This window comes from Lupinus angustifolius, unplaced genomic scaffold, assembly GCF_001865875.1.
Source record: "Lupinus angustifolius cultivar Tanjil unplaced genomic scaffold, LupAngTanjil_v1.0 Scaffold_497, whole genome shotgun sequence".
NCBI lineage: Eukaryota > Viridiplantae > Streptophyta > Magnoliopsida > Fabales > Fabaceae > Lupinus > Lupinus angustifolius.
The window spans coordinates 27,144-48,850 of NW_017727866.1; the positions used below are offsets into that span (position 1 = coordinate 27,144).

The 21,707-nt window shown below is 33.3% G+C and overlaps 4 protein-coding genes across 8 annotated transcripts in view; 3 read left to right on the top strand and 1 right to left on the bottom strand.

Moving 5' to 3' along the window:
• Window positions 1-11,999, top strand: part of LOC109341549 (40S ribosomal protein S18-like) — a 20,715-nt gene extending 8,716 nt beyond the window's left edge. The window contains exons 1-4 of one of the 2 annotated variants that reach the window (XM_019579490.1): window positions 10,028-10,149; window positions 10,307-10,467; window positions 10,887-11,075; window positions 11,754-11,999. In XM_019579490.1, the coding sequence (XP_019435035.1) occupies window positions 10,147-10,149; window positions 10,307-10,467; window positions 10,887-11,075; window positions 11,754-11,859 (459 nt within the window). In that variant the 5' untranslated portion in view covers window positions 10,028-10,146 and the 3' untranslated portion in view covers window positions 11,860-11,999. Of the gene's footprint in view, window positions 1-10,027; window positions 10,150-10,306; window positions 10,468-10,886; window positions 11,076-11,753 lie in introns of those variants that run through there. The other variant, XM_019579491.1, reaches the window with a different exon arrangement.
• Window positions 2,995-21,707, top strand: part of LOC109341547 (light-harvesting complex-like protein OHP2, chloroplastic) — a 24,337-nt gene continuing 5,624 nt past the window's right edge. For both annotated transcript variants that reach the window (XM_019579487.1, XM_019579488.1), the window contains exons 1-2: window positions 2,995-3,000; window positions 5,148-5,152. The gene's annotated coding sequence lies outside the window, so the exon portion shown is untranslated. The remainder of the gene's footprint in view (window positions 3,001-5,147; window positions 5,153-21,707) is intronic.
• Window positions 13,269-15,152, top strand: LOC109341545 (probable receptor-like protein kinase At5g24010). Its single transcript, XM_019579483.1, has 2 exons — window positions 13,269-14,802; window positions 14,885-15,152. The coding sequence occupies exon 1, from the start codon at window positions 13,350-13,352 to the stop codon at window positions 14,772-14,774; it is 1,425 nt and encodes a 474-aa protein (XP_019435028.1). The 5' UTR covers window positions 13,269-13,349; the 3' UTR covers window positions 14,775-14,802; window positions 14,885-15,152.
• On the bottom strand, window positions 16,507-20,821 carry LOC109341546 (UDP-galactose transporter 2-like). 3 transcript variants are annotated; one of them, XM_019579485.1, is made up of 6 exons: window positions 20,719-20,821; window positions 19,288-19,519; window positions 18,973-19,157; window positions 18,697-18,897; window positions 18,048-18,209; window positions 16,507-17,132 (listed from the first exon to the last, which is right to left on the bottom strand). In XM_019579485.1, the coding sequence occupies exons 2-6, from the start codon at window positions 19,415-19,417 to the stop codon at window positions 16,842-16,844; spliced, it is 969 nt and encodes a 322-aa protein (XP_019435030.1). In that variant the 5' UTR covers window positions 19,418-19,519; window positions 20,719-20,821; the 3' UTR covers window positions 16,507-16,841. The 3 variants fall into 3 exon arrangements, with proteins under 3 accessions (XP_019435030.1, XP_019435029.1, XP_019435031.1); XM_019579484.1 differs by having other exon boundaries at window positions 20,573-20,789; XM_019579486.1 differs by lacking the exon at window positions 20,719-20,821 and adding an exon at window positions 20,427-20,540.

The window sequence follows — 21,707 nt, forward strand, 5'->3', positions numbered from 1 at the left end:
GCTTTACAGAATACACTTTTGAAAAGGTTGTGTGTGGTTTGATGCTGGAGATAGAGTTCAAGACTACGAGTCACTCTAGTAAAATCTGGATCTTACTCACTATGCAAAGGTTCAAGTCGCATGACACCTTTGTTTATGCACAATCTTATTGAGACCACAAATATTCTCGAAAATCGTTTTTTAATTTCAAGTGGGGGATTGTTGGAACATGGTTTGTTGAAAACCATGAGTGAGAACTTTTGGGTTTGAAAAATATAAAAAAACACCAAAGTCCCACATAGGAGAGTTTTGAAAAAACAACTCTCAAGTCCCACATTAAAGAGTTTTGAAAAAGAAAAAAAAACAACTCTCAAGTTTCACATTGGAGAAACTAGGAAATTGGAAAAAATCTCAAGTTATAAATAGAAACATTCTCCCTTCATATTTTCTCGCCCCAAGTTGAATGCGCTTTCATTCAACTTTTTCTTTCTCCCTCGTATATTCCGTCGATGCATTTCCGGCAAACTTCTCCCCTTTCTTTCCGTTTGCTGGAAACGCATCGGCAGAAAATATGAGGGAGAAAGAAAAAGTTGAATGAAAATGCATTCAACTTGGGGCAAGAAAATATGAAGGGAGAAAGCTTTTATTTATAACTTGGGATTTTTTCCAAGTTCCTAGTTTCTCCAATGTGAGACTTGAGAGTTGTTTTTTTTTTTCTTTTTCAAAACTCTTCAATGTGGGACTTGAGAGTTGTTTTTTCGAAACTCTCCTATGTGGGACTTGAGTGTTTTTTTATATTTCACACCTAAATGTTCTCACTCATGGTTTTCAACAAACCATGTTCCAACAAAATGCTAAGCGACAAATTGATATAGAAATTGTCAAAGGGTGTCGCAAACAAGTATATAGTAAGAAGTTGTCATATTCATAGAAACTTGTTAAATTTAACATTTCAACAAGTAAATTACTATCCTAAGTTATATTTCAAACGGTGGTTGATTGGTTTGTATATGAATCATTAAACATACATATATGTTTAGTATTCTATGTTAATAAGATCGAGAGTTATTTGATATTGATTTGAATCTGTCTAGCAACCATATTAACATAGGCACACATGTGACAATTAAGCATAAAATTTTGTCTTACATTACACTAAAAAGATGAATTACATGTTTTAGACTATAGAACCATAATTTCTTCATTAGTTCACTTCTAGAATCAAATTAAGAGAACCATCATTTACCAAATAAGCATTAAGCAAAACAAGGATAATTCATAGAAAGCAATACCTCAAAATTAACATAAATTATCCCCAAAAGTATACATCAGATGAACATTACAATCAATCTCAGTAAAGGATAAACATAACTAAACATTTTCATACAAAACTAAGCAGAGAAAGATACAGAAAATTATAGCCCAAAGGGAAGTGATACCTCCTCCACGAGCATACATCAACTCCACCAATCATACTCTCTTACCTTTACATATCATTCTCAGTCTATATTAGCACTCCACCAATCATACTCTGTTGGAATTTGTTGAAAGAATGATGTTTTGAAGTGAAATGAAAAAACTCACTAGTCCAACTTTGCTAGGAGGAGGAAAGTTGAAAGGTTTTATAAGCCTTAAGTTGCGGTCCAACATTTTTTTAATAAAATAATTATTTATTTATTTATGTATTTGCGGCCTTTTGGGCTTGGACTGTGTGTTGACTTGTGTGTTGACCAAGTCAACACACACATGCAACAAGGAAAGAGCCGTTGGAGGTCACGGGCTATAAATAGATGCATTTTACCCTCATTATAATTTGTACCAAGTTGAAGGTGTTTACCTCTCAACTTCCCTTTCTCCCCCTTATATTTCGCCGATGCATTTCATCTAACCTTATCCCTCTTTCTTTCCGTGACACTTGAGAATTGGCACAGACAGTCAAAGTAGGAATTCCAAGAACTAACATAGGTAGTCAGTATTATGGAAAAAGAATTGGCACAGGTAGTCATATGGTGGGAATTCGAGAGTTAACAGTGTTGGCCATATATTCGAGAGCGATTCTTACAGTCTAGTAAGAAATCGTATAAAGGAGAACTGGATTGTTTTATCCTAGGGACGACGTGGTTGATAGTCTACTTGCACAATATTAGAAGTACCACGAAACGTCTTAAAGAGAGCGACTTGGTCGTGACTTAGTCAGTAATGATTATTTCGTGCCATTCAAAATTGTTGTGAGCTATGGTAACAACATTTTTAAGACGTTTCGACTGTAACGACATTCATAGATAATATTATTGGACCGAACAACTATGACCTAAACAAGCCATTATGGTTTGACGGGTCAAATTTCAAACATTGGCAACATAAGATGGAATTTTTCCTCGCTATGAGAAATTTTGCCCACATTCTCAAACCGACATCCCAGTGGTGTCAGATGAGGCTGAAAAATAGGAAAGAGATAAACTAGCTATTGAAATAGCTCTCTAGAATGAAATGAGTACTTATGTAAGAACTTCACTCTGAATGAGTTGTCTGATGATCTCAATGATTACTACAGCCCATACAAGTCTACCAAATTAATTTGGTATGCACTTGAAAAGAAATATGATACGGAGGAAGCTGACACTAAAAAGTATGTTGTTAGCCGTTACCTCAAGTATTAGATGACTGATGATAAATCAGTAGAGTCTCACTCCCACAAGATACAAAAAATTGCTAATGAGATCATTTCCGAGGGTATGTCCCTAGATGAGCAATTCCAAGTGGCTATAATAATTGATAAACTGCCTCCTAGCTGGAAGGACTTCAAAAACCTTCTAAGGCATAAAACCAAAGAAATCTCTTTGGAATCTCTTATCACTCATATTTGTATTGAAGAAGATACTCGTAAGCAAGATCAGAGAGAAGAGGTGTTGATTGTCTCCAACAATAGCACTAAGAAGAAATTCTCAGGTGTGGTTATGAAGCCTTCTGGCACTAATTTCAAGAATCAGAACCGTAATTAGAATAAGGCTAAGAACATCAGTCACAACAAGAATTGGAACCCTCAAATGGTCCAATATGCTAAGCCACCTACTAAGAATGACTCTAGAAACCTGTTCACCCACTTCAAGTGTGGGAAACCAGGTCATATGTCACGCAAGTACAGAAATAAACCAATAGATTGTCCTCCACAAGCCAACATGGTTGATGAGCCATTTGTGGCTGTATTATCTAAGGTCACTATGGTTGGAGGAACTGATGAGTGGAGGGTAGATACTAGCGCATCCCGCCATGTCTACTATGACCATGCTATGTTCAAAACATACACGGATGTTGATGACAAGCAGGTCTTGTTGAGTGACTCCCACACCACTATTGTTGTTAGAACTAGTGATGTGGAGCTGAAGTTTACATCTGAGAAGACTCTGATTCTCAACGATGTAATGCACACTCTAGAGATGAGGAAGAATCTAGTTTCTGGTTTTCTTCTTAATAAGGTTGGCTTTACTGAGACCATAGGAGCAGACTTGTATACTCTTACTAGGAATGAGGTATTTGTTGGGAAATGGTACACCACTGATGCATGTGATTAGTTATAATGATAATAACAATGAGTTAGAAATATAAGCTAAAAAAGTAAGAGAACAAGGACTGCTAGAGAGTATGGACCTGATTATATGGTCTATACATTATAACAGGATCCATCAACTCTCCAAGAAGCTTTGACTTCTTTGGATGTTGATTTGTGGCAAGAGACCATAAATGGTGAAATGAATTCTCTAGAGTCTAACAAAACCTAGCATTTAGCTGACTTGCCTCTTGCTTGCAAACCAGTTGGTTGTAAGTGGATATTGAAAAAGAAACTGAAACCTGATGGTACAATGGATATATACAAGGCTCACTTTGTAGCTAAGGATTTCAGGCAAAAGGAGAATGTAGATTTCTTTGACACATTTTCACCTGTTATTAGAATAACATCCATTAGAGTACTAATTTCATACGTTACGCTACATAATTTAATAGTACATCAAATGGATGTTAAGACTACTTTCTTAAATGGTGATTTGGAAGAAGAAATCTATATGGAACAAGTTGAAGGTTTTGTAATATGTGGGCAAGAAAATAAGGTTCGCAAGTTAGATAAGTCGTTATATGATCTTAAGCAAGCACCTAAGTAGCGACATGAAAAGTTTAACAACATGATGATCTTGAATGAGTTTAAGGTGAATGAAATCAACAAATGCATTTATTACAAATGAGAAAATGACATTTGCACTATCATATGTCTCTATGTAGACGACCTACTCATATTTGGTTCCAACATTCATGTTATGAATAATGTGAAATCATTATTGCGTAACAACTTTGATATGAAAGACCTTGGAGAGGCAAGTGTAATCCTTGGTATAAAAATTACTAGGTCAAAAGAAAGAATTTCTTTCGATCAATCTCACTATGTGGAAAAGATCTTAAAGAAATATAAATACTTTGACTATAAACCTAATAGCACACCAAATGATCTAACTGCAAAACTTTTTAAGAACACTGGTGAAGGTGTAACGCAAGATGAGTATGCTAGCATCATTAGTAGCCTTCGATATGCTACTGATTGCACTAGACCCGACATTGTCTATATTGTGGGATTATTATGTAGGTTTACCAGTAGACCTAGTATGAAGCATTGGCATGCTATAGAAAGGGTAATGAGATACCTTAAAAAACAATGAACCTTGGATTACATTACCAAAGGTTTCCAACTGTCCTATAAGGATTCAGCGATGCTGATTGAAACACTCTTTCAGATGATTCTAAAGCAACCAGTGACTATATATTTAGCATAACTGGAGGGGTTGTTTCTTGGAAGTCAAAGAAATAGACTATTTTGGCTCAATCCACTATGGAAGTTGAGATGATAGAACTAGCAACAGCTAGTGAAGAAGCAAGTTGTCTGAGAAGCTTGCTTGCAGAGATTCTCATATGGGAAAATCTGATTTCAACTGTGTTGATCCATTGTGATAGTACCGCGGCTATAGTAAAAATTGAGAACCGCTTTTATAACAGTAAGAAACGACAAATTCGTCGTAAGTACAACACTATTACAAAGTTACTCTCTATAGGAGCTGTTATAGTGGATCATGTACGCACTAAGAATAACTTAGCATATCCTTTGATGAAAGGACTACCTAGAGAGAAAGTCCATAATACTTCTCAAAGTATGGGACTGTTGCCCTTAGAACGAGGATCACTCATGATGGTAACCTGACCTAACTGACTGGATACCCGAAGAAATAGGTTCAATGGGTAATAACAAGTCGTGAAGTGATATGAGAATGAACATGCTATAAAATTATGAGAATCATGATCCCTGTAGCATATGTAAGGATGAATTAAACTCTTAATGAGATCTATACTCTAATTGGAGTGGAGTATTTAGGCTACATGAGTAATCTTGATAGACTGACCTATGTGAATGTGGAAGTGGGGGCCGCTTCCTATGAAATTTTGGGACATAAATTTCTAGAGCGTTCACTACATAGGGATAGATGTGCATGACCTTTAACGCACAAGCTTTACAGAATATACCTTTGAAAATGTTGTGTGTAGTTTGATGCTGAAGATAGAGTTCAAGACTACGAGTCACTCTAGTAAAATCTGAATCTTATTCACTATGCAAAGGTTCAAGTCGCATGACACATTTGTGTATGCACAATCTTATTGAGACCATAGAAATTCCTGGAAATCGTTATTTAATTTCAAGTGGGAGATTGTTGGTATTTGTTGAAAGAATGATGTTTTGAAGTGAAATGAAAAAACTCATTAGTCTCACTTTGCTTAGAGGGGGGAGTTGAAAGGCTTTATAAGCCTTAAGTAACAACCCAACATTCTTTTTAATAAAATATTTATTTATTTATTTATTAATTTAAATTTTTAGGCCCTTTGGGCTTAGACCGTGTGTTGACCAAGTCAACACACACATGCAACAAGGAAAGAGCCGTTGTAGGCCTTAGGCTATAAATAGAGGCATCATTCCCTCATTATAATTTGCCAACGCATTTTCGGCAACCTTCTCCCTCTTTCTTTCCATGACACTTGAGAATTGGCACATGCAGCCAAAGTGGAAATTTCGAGAACTTACACTAGTAGTCATTATTGTGGAAAAATAATTTGCACGGATAGCCATACTGTGGGAATTCGACAATTAACACTAATAGCCATATTGTAGGTGTTCTCGAGAGCGATTCTTATAGTGTAATAGGAAATCGTATAACAGAAAACTGAGATGTTTTATCGTAGGGACGACATAGTTGATAGTCTGTTTGTACAGTATTAGCAGTACCACGAAATGTCTTAAAGAGAGCGACCTGGTCGTGACTTAGCCAGTAACGATTATTTCGTGTCATTTAGACTTGTTGCGAGCTACAGTAACAACATACTCTCTCACCTTTACATCTCATTCTTAATCTATACTAGCCTAAGGACTATGAGGAATCGAAAATATTCTAATTATGCCGAAAAATAGTATGGGAATTAAATGTTTTATCCTTATTCAGCTTTTTCAATTGACTTTTATCAATCTGAATTTTATTGGATGCACGGGCGGTACACTGAGCGTAACCTCTTCGTCTAGCTCGATTCTTTATCTAGCCAAGTTGTGTTTGGCGCATTTTCTCGGTTAGTGTGCCTGTGTTGGGCACTCATCATCTGATTGTGGCCTTGATCGATTTTGGTCATTAGGCACCAATCCTTTCTTATTTTTACTCCTTTTAAGTCTTGAAATGCCAGGAAAAGTCAACTGATAGAATTAGTGCAATTATTCATTTAATTTCCAAATATAAATGCATAAGGTTAGTATTTATGAATTATGGTAATTTTTACATGTTCTCGAGATTAGAAATTATCTTGCATTAAATAATTATTTTAGGAGATCTAGCCTAACTCCTACATTTTTTTTCTTGACATTTGGTTGGGTTAATCTATAAAGTGGTGTCTTTTGTTTGAATCCAATGGTGTGAAGACATATACCAAGAGCATAAGAAAAGATTAACCGTCACTCATATCTTATAAATTTCAAACTCAATAGGTGACTTTGAGATTTATAATGATGTATAACTAAGATTTGCTTAATACTTAAGAATATATATATATATATATATATATATATATATATATAATTTATACCTTTAGGAAGGTTAGGTCTCGAAGAAAATTACTATACACATTAACTAGAATTTGCAATTTGCAATAGTAGTTTCTGCCTTTAAAATTTGTTTTGGAAATAATTCTTAGAAAATGTGAGGCAATTGAGGAGTTTAATGACTGGCAGATTGAGTAAATAAAATCACTTTAGTGGAGGTTGTTTAAAAGGAGTGAGTGTAAGATACATACTTCAGAATATTATTGGCAATTTGGATAAAACCCATGGGTCCACCTACCCGCATTTATTAGACGGACATGGTATGAAAACTATGTTCATCCACTCTAAAATGCCTGCTGAATATGCCTTATTCACCCGCAGGCATTTCCAGTGGCCAAAACGGACGACTTACGGACATTGTTAGATAAAATGTTTAACATTAAATATGCAAATGTTTATGTATTTTGTCAAATGTAAGAAAGTTTATTTCATTTGTTATATATGCATTTATATATCAGATGTAAAAAGAAATTATCATTTTCTTATTATGTATATGCATTTTCTATATTATATATACTAGAATGTTGACAGACACTCTCGTGCCTGTCAACTCGCTTTCTTATTATTTGTAATGTGTAGTGTTAATAATGTCAAGTATAATAAATTATGTTAGATACTGTAATTTACAGTTGAATATATTTGATTGATGTAATTGTTCAATATTATTTTTTCAAAAACTGAACATTCAAGTAATTGAATTATTTTGAGGTTTTAATTATTTTGGATTACAATTTCGAAAATAATATTCTAATAAATATCAAAAGAACATCAGTAATAAGTGACCATGAAAATATTGGAACATTAAAATAGTTTCATTGCTATAATTTTGGTAAAGTATCTTCTCTGTTTTGGCAAAGTATCATATGATATTTTGGATTACGAAATTGATATCAGAAAAATTTAAGATGGTAATATTTATACTAATGTTTAAATATGAAAGATAGATGTGCATATTTTTTCTCAAAATTTAATTTTAACGATACACTCATACACTCTTATTTTACCTAAATCATATCAATTATGTAACAAAAAAATCATATCAAGCAATTTTCATTAACAAAGTTTATTTATGTAATTTTAATTTAAGTAACATCTATTGTTTCTTAGGTCTCAACAGAGCAATCTCAAAAACTATCTTTTATAATATATGAAGTTAAACGAACAGTAATAGGAAAATGGTGTTAAAAGTTAAAACCCATAATTAAAGATGAGAAATATTTCTCTTTCATGAATTTTAGATTATGTTTAATAACTTTTATATGATTAATAATTTAATATGAAAATGTATCTTACCAGATGATGAACTCCAAGCAACCCAATGTTGTATTGTACATAGTGAGAGGAGTAAAAACTTATTTGATCTCATTTATTCTCTTTAAATAGAGTGCATGAAATATTTAATCAATCAGGCTTCTTCATCCATCCTTTTTTTTCAGTGTTATTAGAAACTAAAAAAAATTAACATAAAGATGGAAGGGTTAATAAAATAATCTCCCAACTCATGAATACAAAGAAGAATTGAGAAGAAAAATACCTGAATATTAGAAGAAAATGATGTAGAACAAAAATGGAGAGAGAAAAGTGTATGCAGTGGGAAATGGTAGTAGTAATAGTGAAAAACAAAATTATTAGTGCATTGCTTTATACTTTTATTGGGATATCAACTTTTAAAAAGACTAAGAATCTAACTGCAATGATTATGTATAAACTGGAGTTAGAAAAAATGATTTACACATTTATCTTAATTCAGTTATCCACTTTTTGTGCCATTTCAAAATGAAATAAACTGCAGCAGTTAAGGATATGGGATAAAGAATTGATGTGGCAGTCAAAGAAAAAGATTAATTTATATTGATAGGTCATAATCTATAAAATTATGAAATTATAAACTATAAAGGGTAAAATGAGAAACATAAATTATACCATTGGCAGTTATTTTATGTTTTGCTTTTATTTATTAGTATAGATATATATGTACTATTCCTTTTGTATTTTATATACAAACTATATACAATGCATATTTTATATTATATATGCATTTATATTTTGTATGTATTATTCGATTTGTATGATAAATATATTTACATATTTGTATGTAAAATATATATTGTTTATTTTACATGAAATATATATAAAATTGGATATGTTTTTTTTAATTTTGTTTAAGGCGGCCTGTAAGCATGCTCTTCCCATGTTTAGGACGAGTAGAGCATGATATTTCATATCATATTTAAAAACGGATATACCCATGTTCGCCCTAATTTAGATGAACATTACATGAGCATGAATAGGGCCACCCTAATTGTCAATGAAAACATGCCCATGAGTTAAGGCTAGTGTGTCTACATTTCATTTTAAAAAACAAGTAACCTCCAATTTTGATGATTTTTTTTAAGATAAGGAGAAATGTGACATTCCAAAAATTATGTACTCTTATTTAATTTATGTAATTAATATTATGATTTAATTATTAAATAATATATAACATCATAATATAAATTTTATATAAAATAAAAACAATAATATAAAGAGTATATAAAATAGTAAAAATTTATATTCACCATTATATGATTAATTCAAATGTGTAAGAGAGTCACAAGGTGGTCTGATGGGTGAAGAGAGTGGTCGTAAGGAATAGTGTGCAGGAGGTTGTGGGTTTAAATCCCACCATCAACAAAAAGGGAGTTATAAGATGGTTACAAAATGCATCAATTTACTATAGTATATATAAAAGTCTAGGAAATAAAAGCCTCGTTTAGTTTTAGTTTTTACTATAAAAAACCCAGACATTAGAGCACGAGGCCCAGACATGCATGGCTTTAACCAGGGATATAAACGTCATTCCATTAAAAAGCTAGTGAGTCACTTAGAGGCTCAAACGAAGAGTATAAAACGCAGAAACCCTAGAATCCCAAATCAGCTAAGGGTAAATAAGAGCTTCGGCGGCAATAAGCGTCTCCCTCCTCGCACTGATCACCCCCAATTCCAACAAAATGGTAAATTCCTAAGTTGATTACATAATTATGGAATGTGGGTATTCTTCAAAAGATGATTTTTCCCCAACAATTGTAAATGGTGACTTTTTTAGGCAACTATATTTTGAAGTCAGGTGATGGGTATTTAATTTTTTTTATTGTTTGTGTGTTTTCGTAGTCTCTGGTCGCAAACGAGGATTTCCAGCACATTCTGCGTGTGTTGAATACTAACGTGGATGGGAAGCAGAAGATTATGTTCGCTCTTACCTCAATCAAAGGTATTGGGAGGCGATTGGCTAACATTGCATGCAAAAAAGCTGATGTAGACATGAACAAGAGGTCAGGATTCAAATTTTTTGAAGTTTCACGATTTTTATTGAAATGGGTTTAATTTCTGTTTTTTTAATTTCATGAGGTGGTCGATGTTTTGTTCTTACTTTCATGATATTAATTGAAATAAGTTTTTACTATTTTTGTTGGCTTCACGAATTGTGATTCATGATATTAATCGAAATAATTTTTTCATGATATTGATTTTTGTTTGAAGTTTTATTAGTTTTTATTTTATTTTTAAAGGTCATTTTTTGTATTGAAGTACTTTTTCCTTTCATTATATTTATTGATTTTATAGTTTCTGTTAAAATTGATTTCATTTTTAATCTTTTTTATTTTCACTATTTTTACTGAATTTGGTTATAATTTTTTGAGTTCATTTCATGTTTTTTAGTGAATTTGAGTTTTGGTTGTTATGTTTACAGAGCTGGTGAATTGACTGCTGCTGAGTTGGACAATATCATGACCGTGGTTGCCAACCCTCGGCAATTCAAGATCCCAGATTGGTTTTTGAACAGAAAGAAGGATTACAAGGATGGAAAGTATTCTCAGGTGGTGTCAAATGCACTGGATATGAAGTTGAGGGATGATTTAGAGCGGTTGAAGAAAATCAGGTGATTCATTTGCATATCTAGAATTTTAAATTGGAAATAGAATTGCAACTTTAAGTTAAAAAGAATACTCATTTTGGAGGAGTAATTGTATATGCAGGTCAGCACAAAAATCCTCTTAATCTGATCATCAAAGATAAGAATTATCCGAATCTGATACAAGCAACATGAAATGTCATCTTATTAATCATAAAAACTATATGCCGAATCAATGCAATGAGTGCTGTTGGATGTATTGAGTTTGATTGTGTTGATTTAATCCCATTAACTTTGATGCTATATCTTAGCTACACTGAAGTGTAACCCTTAAAGAAGGCATTTAAAGTATTTTGCTGGCTTATAGTAGCTAAGTATTAGAATTTAGTGACAACATATTTGCAGGTTTTCTAGTTATGTTAACTATATAGTACCAAGAAGTTAACCATCGATTATGGAATTAGCAATCTTTAGTGAGTTAATCTACAAGTGTAGGAATACAATGTTGCACTTGATATGTTATTCATGTTCTGATATGAAATGTGGATGTAAGAAAGTCATATATTCTTGCTTTCTCAGTTGTATAACCTAATACTTACTATGTGGGCTTTCTGGTAGATAAAATAACACATGCATATGATTGATTAACAAAGTTATGTTTAATGTAATAACACTTCAATCTCACATGCTTACTATAATATGCAGAAACCACCGTGGTTTGAGGCACTACTGGGGTCTTCGTGTTCGTGGTCAGCATACCAAGACTACCGGTCGTAGGGGTAAGACTGTTGGTGTCTCCAAGAAGCGTTGAGCTGTTATGTATTTTTGCTTGGATAGTATAAATTGTCTGGGTGCAAATTTTGAATTACAACAGACATATTTGACGTAATTTGTATTTTGGTTAAAAGCACTGGATTTGGAAATTGTTTATTTCTGTTATCTTGTGTTCAATTGCATTCTGGTATTAAGTTGCAGAGATTTTCCCGTTTTTATAGAATTATATTGCACCAAAAAATAATGACGTATGTTGTTTAGGAAACTAAAACATTACATTTTAGAAAAGATGAGATGCAAAAAGTTACTACATAGTGAGAACTAGTGAAATTTGTCAGCTGGTGTTTTGGGGTATGAAGGGAAATGGAGAAGAATTGGATTCTCTCTTCTTCCATCTAAGAACCAAGTTGATTTTTACCTGGGAAGGAAAAGAGAAAGCTTAGATCGATATTATGGAACTCGAGTTAGATATCGTAAAAAGTCTGGTTGTTTGAACTGTACCACACATATATATAAATAATTATTAAAAAAACTCCCATATGAAATATAGGCCCAATGATCCAGCCCAAGAAATATCCAGCCCAATTGCACACGTTAGTGCTTCTTTTTTGTTAGCCTCAATGCTTCTTCTTTAAACCGTAGTGCCACTTTTTCCATTCATAAACACGCCTTCTTCTTCTATACTCACCAGGTGCGAAGTCCTCCTTACCACACATGTTAACATTTTTGTATTTTTTATACTATTAGAAAAATAATGTATTAGTCACCTTTTTCTTTCTTTTTTGTTCGTATTGCATTAAATAAAGTGTATTAATGATGAGTAGGAGTTGTTAAGAACAATTTAAAAATATATTAGCAATAATAACATTTGATGATTGCCTTAATCTATATGTTATTTTAAAATGAAAGTGAGATAAATGGAGTACTAAATGAGTTTATTAGATTTCATTCCAAACAATTTTATACGGAATTTTTTATGGGAGAAAATAATGTATTTAATAATATCCAAATCTAATAAACTTATATTTTCAATAAAATTTTCTCATTATTGTTTTGATAAGTCATTTTAGGATATCATTTAATAAGATATTAACTAACAAGAAATTAGTCTAATAGTTTATAGCCCCATTAATTTTTTTCCATAAAGACATAAATGTAAAGAATTTGATTTATATAATTGTATTTGTTAGAAGTGAGAATAACATATTTTAAAAGAAATTAACTTCTTATGTAAGAAAATATAGGTAGTATAAAAAAAATTGAAAAAATATTAACCCAAGTAATGTAAATGTGTAATATCACACCTAATTCCAAACTAATGCCAAAAACATTACCCTTAGATAATAATAATAAAAAGAGATTGATGAAGGAAGGAGAATAGGAAAGGTACTTACTCTAAATGCTTGCCAGTCTGTAAGAGCGTGTGGACCTGGACCTATCTCCACTCCCTCTTCTTCTTCTTCATTATTATAAATGAAATTGCATTTTCTATCACACCAAAAATAACCATTTCCTTCTTTATCAACCATGAATTTTCTCCATAACAATCTACTTTCTTCCCTCTTCCTACTCACTTTCCATACCCTCTCTGTCCTCTCTCACCTCTTCTCTCCCATCGACAACTACCTCATCAACTGCGGCTCCACCGCCCCCACCACCACCCTCCACGACAACCGTCACTTCTCCGGCGACCTCGCCTCTAAACAACCCTCCCCTCCTCTTTTCTCTTCCCCCTCCACTTCCGCCGTTTCTCTTCAAAACGACAACAACCTTCTTCATGATCTCCCCTCTCTCTACCACACCGCCAGGGTTTTCACTACCACCGCCAAGTACTCGTTCCCCATTACAGCCACTGGGACCCACATCGTGCGCCTTCACTTCCACGCCTTCAATTCCTCGAACTATGATCTGGGTCGCTCGAAATTTCACGTCTTGGTTAATGGGTATGTCGTTTTGAGCAATTTTAGTCATAGTGAAAATGGGAACCCTAGGGTTATTGAATATCTGATATGGGTTGGTGCGGAGAAGCTTGTGATTGTTTTTGTTCCTATTAAAGGTTCCAACTTTGCATTTGTGAATGCGATTGAGGTGATTTCTGCACCACAAGACCTTGTCCCTGATACAGCACAATATTTGAATGTGAGTTCAGGGAATGTAGAGAAATTTGATGGGTTGAGTAGGCAAGGTATTGAAGTTGTGCATAGGGTCAATGTTGGGGGTCCTAAAGTTACTCCTTTTAATGATTCCTTATGGAGGACTTGGATTCCTGATGATGAGTTTTTCGGATCAAGTGCTGTTGTTGGGTCTGAAAAGCTTTACTTTGGTGGGAGGATCAAGTATCAGGCCGGAGGTGCTAGCAGAGAGGTTGCGCCAGATAATGTGTATAATAGTGCGAGGTTGATCAGAAGTAAGAATGGTTCTGTTCCTAATGTTAGTATGACTTGGGTGTTTCCAGTTGTCGAAGGATATAAGTACTTGGTTCGGTTGCATTTCTGTGATATTGCTAGTATTTCACTCGGTTTGCTGTACTTCAATGTTTATGTTAATGGATATTTAGCTTATGAAGATTTGGATCTCTCATACATTACGAATTCGCTGGCTTCACCATTCTATGCTGACTTTGTGGTTGATAGAAATAGCAGCAGTCCTTTGAGTGTTAGTGTTGGTCCTTCGAAGAACAGCATTCCACGTGCCATTGATGGTATTTTGAATGGGGTTGAGGTGATGAAATTGAGTAATTCTCACGGTAGTCTTGATGGAGAAGTTTGTGCTGATTTTGTTCTGAAGAGTTTTTCTAGGGGAAACACAGGAGTTTTCCTTACTTCCGTCGCTGCTATATGCATTGTGTTAAGTTTATTCATTGTTATTCGTAGGAGGGTGATTGGGTGTAGGGAATCTGTAACATGGTCAAGGTTGCCTGTGAATTTATCCGATGATAATGTTAAGACTTAAGACTGGCTATATTTAGTTTTATCAAAAAAAGGAAAACACAAAGATTGGCGAAGTTTATTCAGCAAGTAAATAGAAGATACGTGAAGGAATATGCCATGGATCAAGCTATCAGTGGATGGCAGAGTTTGAAAGCCTGACCAATACCAAGTTCAGGGATTGTTGTAATGTATCTGATATGCTTTAGTTGTTTATACCATAGTATATAATATATGAATGCACACTTTTGATTAAACATTTGTTTATTAATGTCATCATTTTCCTTGGTTTTGTAATTTGTGGCTTTCATCACTGTATTTGTTTTGACTTCAAAAATATTTATGTAGCTTTCATATTGAGTGGTAATATGAGTTTACTGGTGAACCAAAATATCTATTTCGTATGTCTAGACTAAAGTACTATGTCAATTATTCATGGAGCAAATTTCTAACTCTGGTTGTATCATCCATAAAATCCTAACTCTCGGCATTGTTGGGTCTGGGAAGCTACTTTGGTGGTAGGATCGAGTTTCCTGTTGGAGGGGCTAGCCGTGAGCTTGCACCTGATAATGTGCATAATAGTGTAAGGTTGATCAGAAGTAAGAATGGTTCTGTCCCTAATGTTAATATGACTTTGGTGTTTCCAGTCATAGAAGGCGATAAGTACCTGTTTCCCTTGCATTTCTGTGATATTGATAGTATTTTGCTCAGTTTGCTGTATTTCGATGTTTATGTTAATGAGTATTTAACATATGAAGATTGGGATCTCTCTCAAGCTTACTTTGGTAACTCCTATATACATTGTGTTAAGCTTATCCATGGCCAAGATTACCTGTGAATTTATCTGATGATAATGTTCAGATTGACTATATCTGGGTTTTACCAAATATTGCACAATGTATGTCCATGAGATAAATGCCATTGACTCTAATTGTTTGTCCTTAATTAATTTCATTTATCATGCCATTGTTTGAGGTTGAAGTAATGATATGTCATTGATTTTACATATATATCATTTTTCAAAGAGGATGAATATACTCAATCTTAGTCATTCATTTTTTAGATTAGATTTAACAGACCAAATGAGTGAGTGCAATAAGTGATGAGAGAGAAAAAAAGAAATCTTAAATAATTTTTAAATTTCACCTATTTGGTCCGTTAGATCTAAGAAAATGAATGATTGAGATTGAGTATAATTAATGTGGGTAATATGATCCTTCCACTTTTTCAACTAAGAATACTCTTTATTGTAGAACTTACGCTAAGAAGTGGAATACAATTGCCTCATTCTATTCTCTTATAAAAGGGAAATGGTCACACCTTTGAACCCTTATTCTACACTCCTTCCATTCACCAAGTCTTTCTCTCTTCATCCCTGAAGCTGCAAGTGTTTCTCTTGAATAATTGCATTGTCCAACTTTCATAGAGAACAGCCTTACCACAAACCTATGTTGGTTGAAAAAATATTTTTAAGTTACAAAATTAATAATTAATTATTTTTCTGACCAACTACAACTAATGATATGCAGTGATACAATTTGTGGGACAGTATATGTGTACCCCTAAATAAATAATTCAAGACAAAACTATCCTCTCTTCCTAGCAAGACATGCCTTTAACTAAATGTACTTAATTTAAAATGATCTTGTATTTTGCAAAAGAATTGCTAAGTTTTAAGATATTTTTATAGGCAATTCATCTGATTTGAGGGTTGAACAACACAATCACCATTTCAAAGATGAGAATCCTATAAGAGATCTTCACATATCTTACTGTGCTTCATACAAGAATCACCAATAAATCTCAAAAAGCACAGATTACAAATAATGGGTCAAGAAAGAATATAAAAATATTCTTCTAATCTCAGAAAAGGTGATTTTTTTTCCTGAGAACCTAGAACTACCAAGAAATATCCAAAACAAGAAAGCAAATTTTAAGAATTCCAAAATGAGGTTATAAATAATTAGAACCAATGAGGTTTCATTTCAAATAATTAAAACACTTTCCTAAAATCAGCTATATTTGTATGCTCAACTTCTGCAAATAAACCAGTGTACTTAAAAAAACACCAAAATTAGTGAATGCTGTCAAACTATCTTGTTTCAGTTCTGTTCATAGGAAGAGAATGAGTTCTGCGCTCCTTTCCGCCAGGCTTCGATGAAGCATTGCCATACCAAACCATTCCAGCCACAGCTATTATCATACCAAAAACCACATGCAGATTAAGACCCTCCTTCCCAAAGAAAAAGAACCCCAGTATTAAAACAAGTATTGTCTTCATATGTCCTAGTACTTGAAAGGAAACAGCAGTGAATCTGCCAATGCAAATAAATTGGCTGAGATTGGTGCCAACCGCAATGGTGCAGGACATTATTATGAACATCTGTCAAAACCAAAACAAAAAAGAGTGGAAAGAGTTAAGAAAATGGCAATATAAGACAAAGCCAAACGTAACAAAAGGTATTAGATGAGTTCTGGTGATTTGTAATGCTTATCTACATTAATCAGGCACAGAGAATACTTAAAAGAGTCCACAGCTAAATTAGGTTCTTCAATTTACACTTGATACTCAATTTTGTTCCCCAAACTTTTGTCTCAGTTGTCATTAAATTCATTTTTTTTTATATTTTCTTCCTCAAAGTGATACACAAAGAAACTCTGACTAATCTTTCTATGAAATTCATGTTATATACCATAGCTTCCACAGATCTAACAACAACAACAACAACAATCAAAGCTTTTTCCCACTAGGTGTGGAAAACTACATTGTGGATGATCAAGAAAGACTTAGATCAATGCTTTATCGATAAACATGATTTATGATAGAGCATTATAGCATCATACGATCCATGTAGCCGACTCGACGTAGTGGGATAAAGGTTTGGTTGTTTTGTTGAGGAAAATCACATTGTTTGTCCATGTCATAGAGATAAGACAAATTTTACGTATGTAGTTAACTGCCTCACAAACCCCCTCTTTTATTTGAGCTTGGGACAGACTATCTTACATAGGCTGAGACTTTCCACAGAATGGCCAATCCATGGAACAAAATCCCTTCAAATTATTTAAGTGGTCATAATGAAAGGAAAAACAATTAATCAAATTCGACAATCAGAAGACACAACTGGTAGACCAAGAAAGTGGAGTAAACTAATTAAAAGTTGGTTAAAATTTTGAAAGTTAATTTTTCAGAACCTTTTAGAGTTTTTAATAGATTAGGGGATTTTTTAGTAGGATCACAAAGAAAAAACACTCAATCCCTCTACGTACTAATATATTTGTGTTATTTAGTACTTACCAAAGCAGTGGTGTTGTAGTCATATCTATCAACTCTTTTCTCCGTCAACCAATAATCTAGGAACGGTCCTAATAATAGTAGTGATGCAGCCTGAACAGGTGCTGTATGTCCCAATAGGCTGAAAGAACTAAGTGAATACTTCCTCTGAAGAAGATGAACATACTGTGCATAAAAGATTTGAAAATCCATGAGTACAGACAGGCACACATAAATAAGATACACAATTCAGAGTAGGACATACTAATTCATAGAATGTTAGGGTAGCTTTGCAAGTTGGATTTTTGAGGGGAAAGAAGAAAAAGGGAAGGTGTGGGAGCCATGAAATACACTTGTGAGATGACTCTAAAGCCGTCCCTTTCCCCCTTCCCCTCCAAAACTCAACTCGTAAACGCACCCTTACAGTAAACAGTCGGATGAATCATAAAAAAATAATTTATAACACCATAATGTAAAGAAAAAAGCATGCGTAGAAATATAAATATTGTATGTAAGACAGGGATTTGAATTTAGCAGCTATATCCAAACAGATAATAATTTAGCTTATGTTTTTTGGACTTTCATGTGTTTGTGCATGCGTGAATCTATTTGAGTTAACCAAAACATTTAAAATTGAAACATATGCAGTCAATGTCATGTAGAGGAAACTTACATATTGTTGCAAAGAAGTGCTCCATACTGCTATAAATGCAGCAATGAATCCTTTAGTGTTAACACTCACATCAGTAACAGTGCAAACACCGACACCCAAAAGAACGACACCGATGCTCAATTTTGTGCCTCTTGAATAGTGAATCTTGTCAAGGACAACTTCCAATAAGCAGGATACAGGGATCATAGTCAACTTTGCAATCTGCCAATGGTTAAAAAGTAAATATAACTTCTGAAGGCATTACTGGTCCAATAGGTAAAGCTTAGTCCAACTCACTTGATAAAATCCGACCGAGTTCCACATAAGGCTAACATTCATTCCAACAATAGAGAAGTTAGCAAAGAGAACAAATTTTAGAAGATCTGGCAATGGTAAATGAGAGGACTGGACATATCCCAGCATCCTTAGTATAGTCGTCATCAAAGTTGTTGTAGCAAAGTGAAGACCTGTTAATGTTGTAGCTGCAAGCAGTACACAAATCGTATTAAAAGAAGATAAGAAATTAATATAAAAGCATGATGTTATACAACCAAGGAAAACAAAGTATAGAAATAACAGAAAATCTCATTAAGGAGTTCAAAGGTAACTTACCGAAACTGAAGCCATAAGTGGCCATCAAAGCTTTGTTTACAATGATAATTCCAACAGAAGTGACGACATTGAACATCCACGCTGCTGCATCAACTGCAGCCTTTTTCTCAGCCTTGCTAGATGGAGCCATGTTTTTGTCTACTTCTTACAACTTCACCACTACTCTTTTCTAACTAACCTCCATAACATTCCATCCACATTCAAATGATGTGCACCAAGCAAAGAAAGAAGCCTGGAGAAATGCAAAATCAACAAATTTTCAGTTTTAAAAGAAATTATTAACATAATCACATTCTACAAAACATTTGCAACCTAAAATCATATTATGGCTATCAAAAGGGTCAGAAAATGACAAATGGAACAAAATATCCATGCATCTCACCATATTTAACTATAAGCAGCTGGTAATATTATTTACTCATGAAATAAGCAAGATTAATGTATAACATCTTGCATCTAACCTAATCCTAGACCTGAGGAAAGGTCTACATAGAAACTTGTCACTTAAATAAATTGAGAAATGCTCAATAAACTGCATTTTTTTTGGTTCCCAGGGGACAATTTACAAAAACCATCCATGTGATTGGTCCACCTAGAAACAACTATACTTTTGGATTTGAACAACCTAAGATCATATAAAGAATAACATGAAGGATCCACAATCACACACACACCACATATCTTGAAAAACTGATCCACACATCATGATATGAGGCCTTAGTTTAACATTCAGAAATCCATTACAAAGCAACTTGGTTATTCAAAATTAGCATTGGATCTGCAAGACACAAGCAGATAAAACAATAAATTTTGAGGACAGCACAACGCATTTGAATTAAAATGCAAATTCAAACTTCAAATTCAATTTAATGTGTGATCCCAATCACTGATCTCATTATTCTGCAACCATATCAGCTAAAGCCATTCCAAATAAATTGACTTCCAATCATTCAAGGAACTCCATAACAGATATTTCAAAATGCAACATAAAATTTCAAATCTACTGGAACAAAAACTCTTGTTTCCAAATATCCATCATAAACAGAACCACAAAGGGAGCACAGATCCAAAAGGGGCCACAGATCCAGAAGGGGAGCATTGAAAACTAGTTGGAAAAAAGAGATCAAGGTAGGGACAACCTCGTATTCACATTCAAATGGGAAAGATGCAAAATTCAATTTTTTTTTTTGAAAAAAATTAAACTTTTAGTGACCCTTTTGATGGGTTGTGATGAATATAATGAAAAAAATGTGGGGATTGAGAGAAAGAGGGAGAAGATTCCCACCTAGCGTGAAAAGAGGTTTGATATAGCGATGAAATGGTGCAGTTGGCGTGATAGTTGGGAAGAAGATAAGGTTTCTGTTTATCTGAGGTTTGTGTTTCCACTTTTCTCAAATTTTCAGTTCAGTAGGAATGCCTTGCGTTATGCACCCATGTTTTTTTCTGTTTTTGTTGTTTTTTTCGCATCTCAAACGCAAAATCACAAGTTTTTCCTCCAAAAGATGTTTGTGACTTTTCCTTATTTTTTATGAAGTCTTTTAAAATAGGAAGTAAAATGAATAATAATATGAAATAAATTATTTCATCTCACCACTAATATTATAATTAGTGTCATAATTAAAGAATATGACATATGTCATAAGCTTAATGGTTAAAGGTGACAATTTATCTTATTATATAAAATTACAAGAATAAAAAAATTGCATTTCAAAGTTTTATGCTCTTTATTCCATCATCAACCATTTTACTTAGTCGTGTAAAGTTAGTTTATATATTTTTCTCTAAATTTAAAACATGAAATTATCATTATAATTATAAAATATTTTTACATTATCACATAAAAACTGTTCATAAGTTGTTTGATAATAGGGGAGGCCCACTTAGAGCATTCATTCATATTTTTTTATGTTCATAATAAAATATGACAAAAAAACTCGTACTGGTTGATAGAACACATATGGATATGAATCACAAATGAGTACCCGCAGGTTTTTCAAAATATTTGTAGTACATACGGACGAATATGAGTATTATGGTATTCGTGTGCTTGTGGGTACTCATTATTTATATGATTATTATATTACTTTTATTTAAAATAAAAAATACACCACCCTAACTTTTATTACATCATGTACATATTTTCCTTTTACTTTGTTTATATTTTTTACTTTGTTTATATCTTTTATTGAATTTGGTTATGAAACACCCTATAAATGTCTGTTATTTATATGATTAAAATATATTACTTTTAATTAAAATAAAATGTACATCACCCTAACTTTTATTACACCATGTACATATTTTCCTTTTACCTTGTTTATATTTTTTACCTTGTTTGTATCTTTTATTGAATTTGGTGATGAAACACCCTACAAATATTATTACATGTGATCTTGCAAATATATATATATATATATATA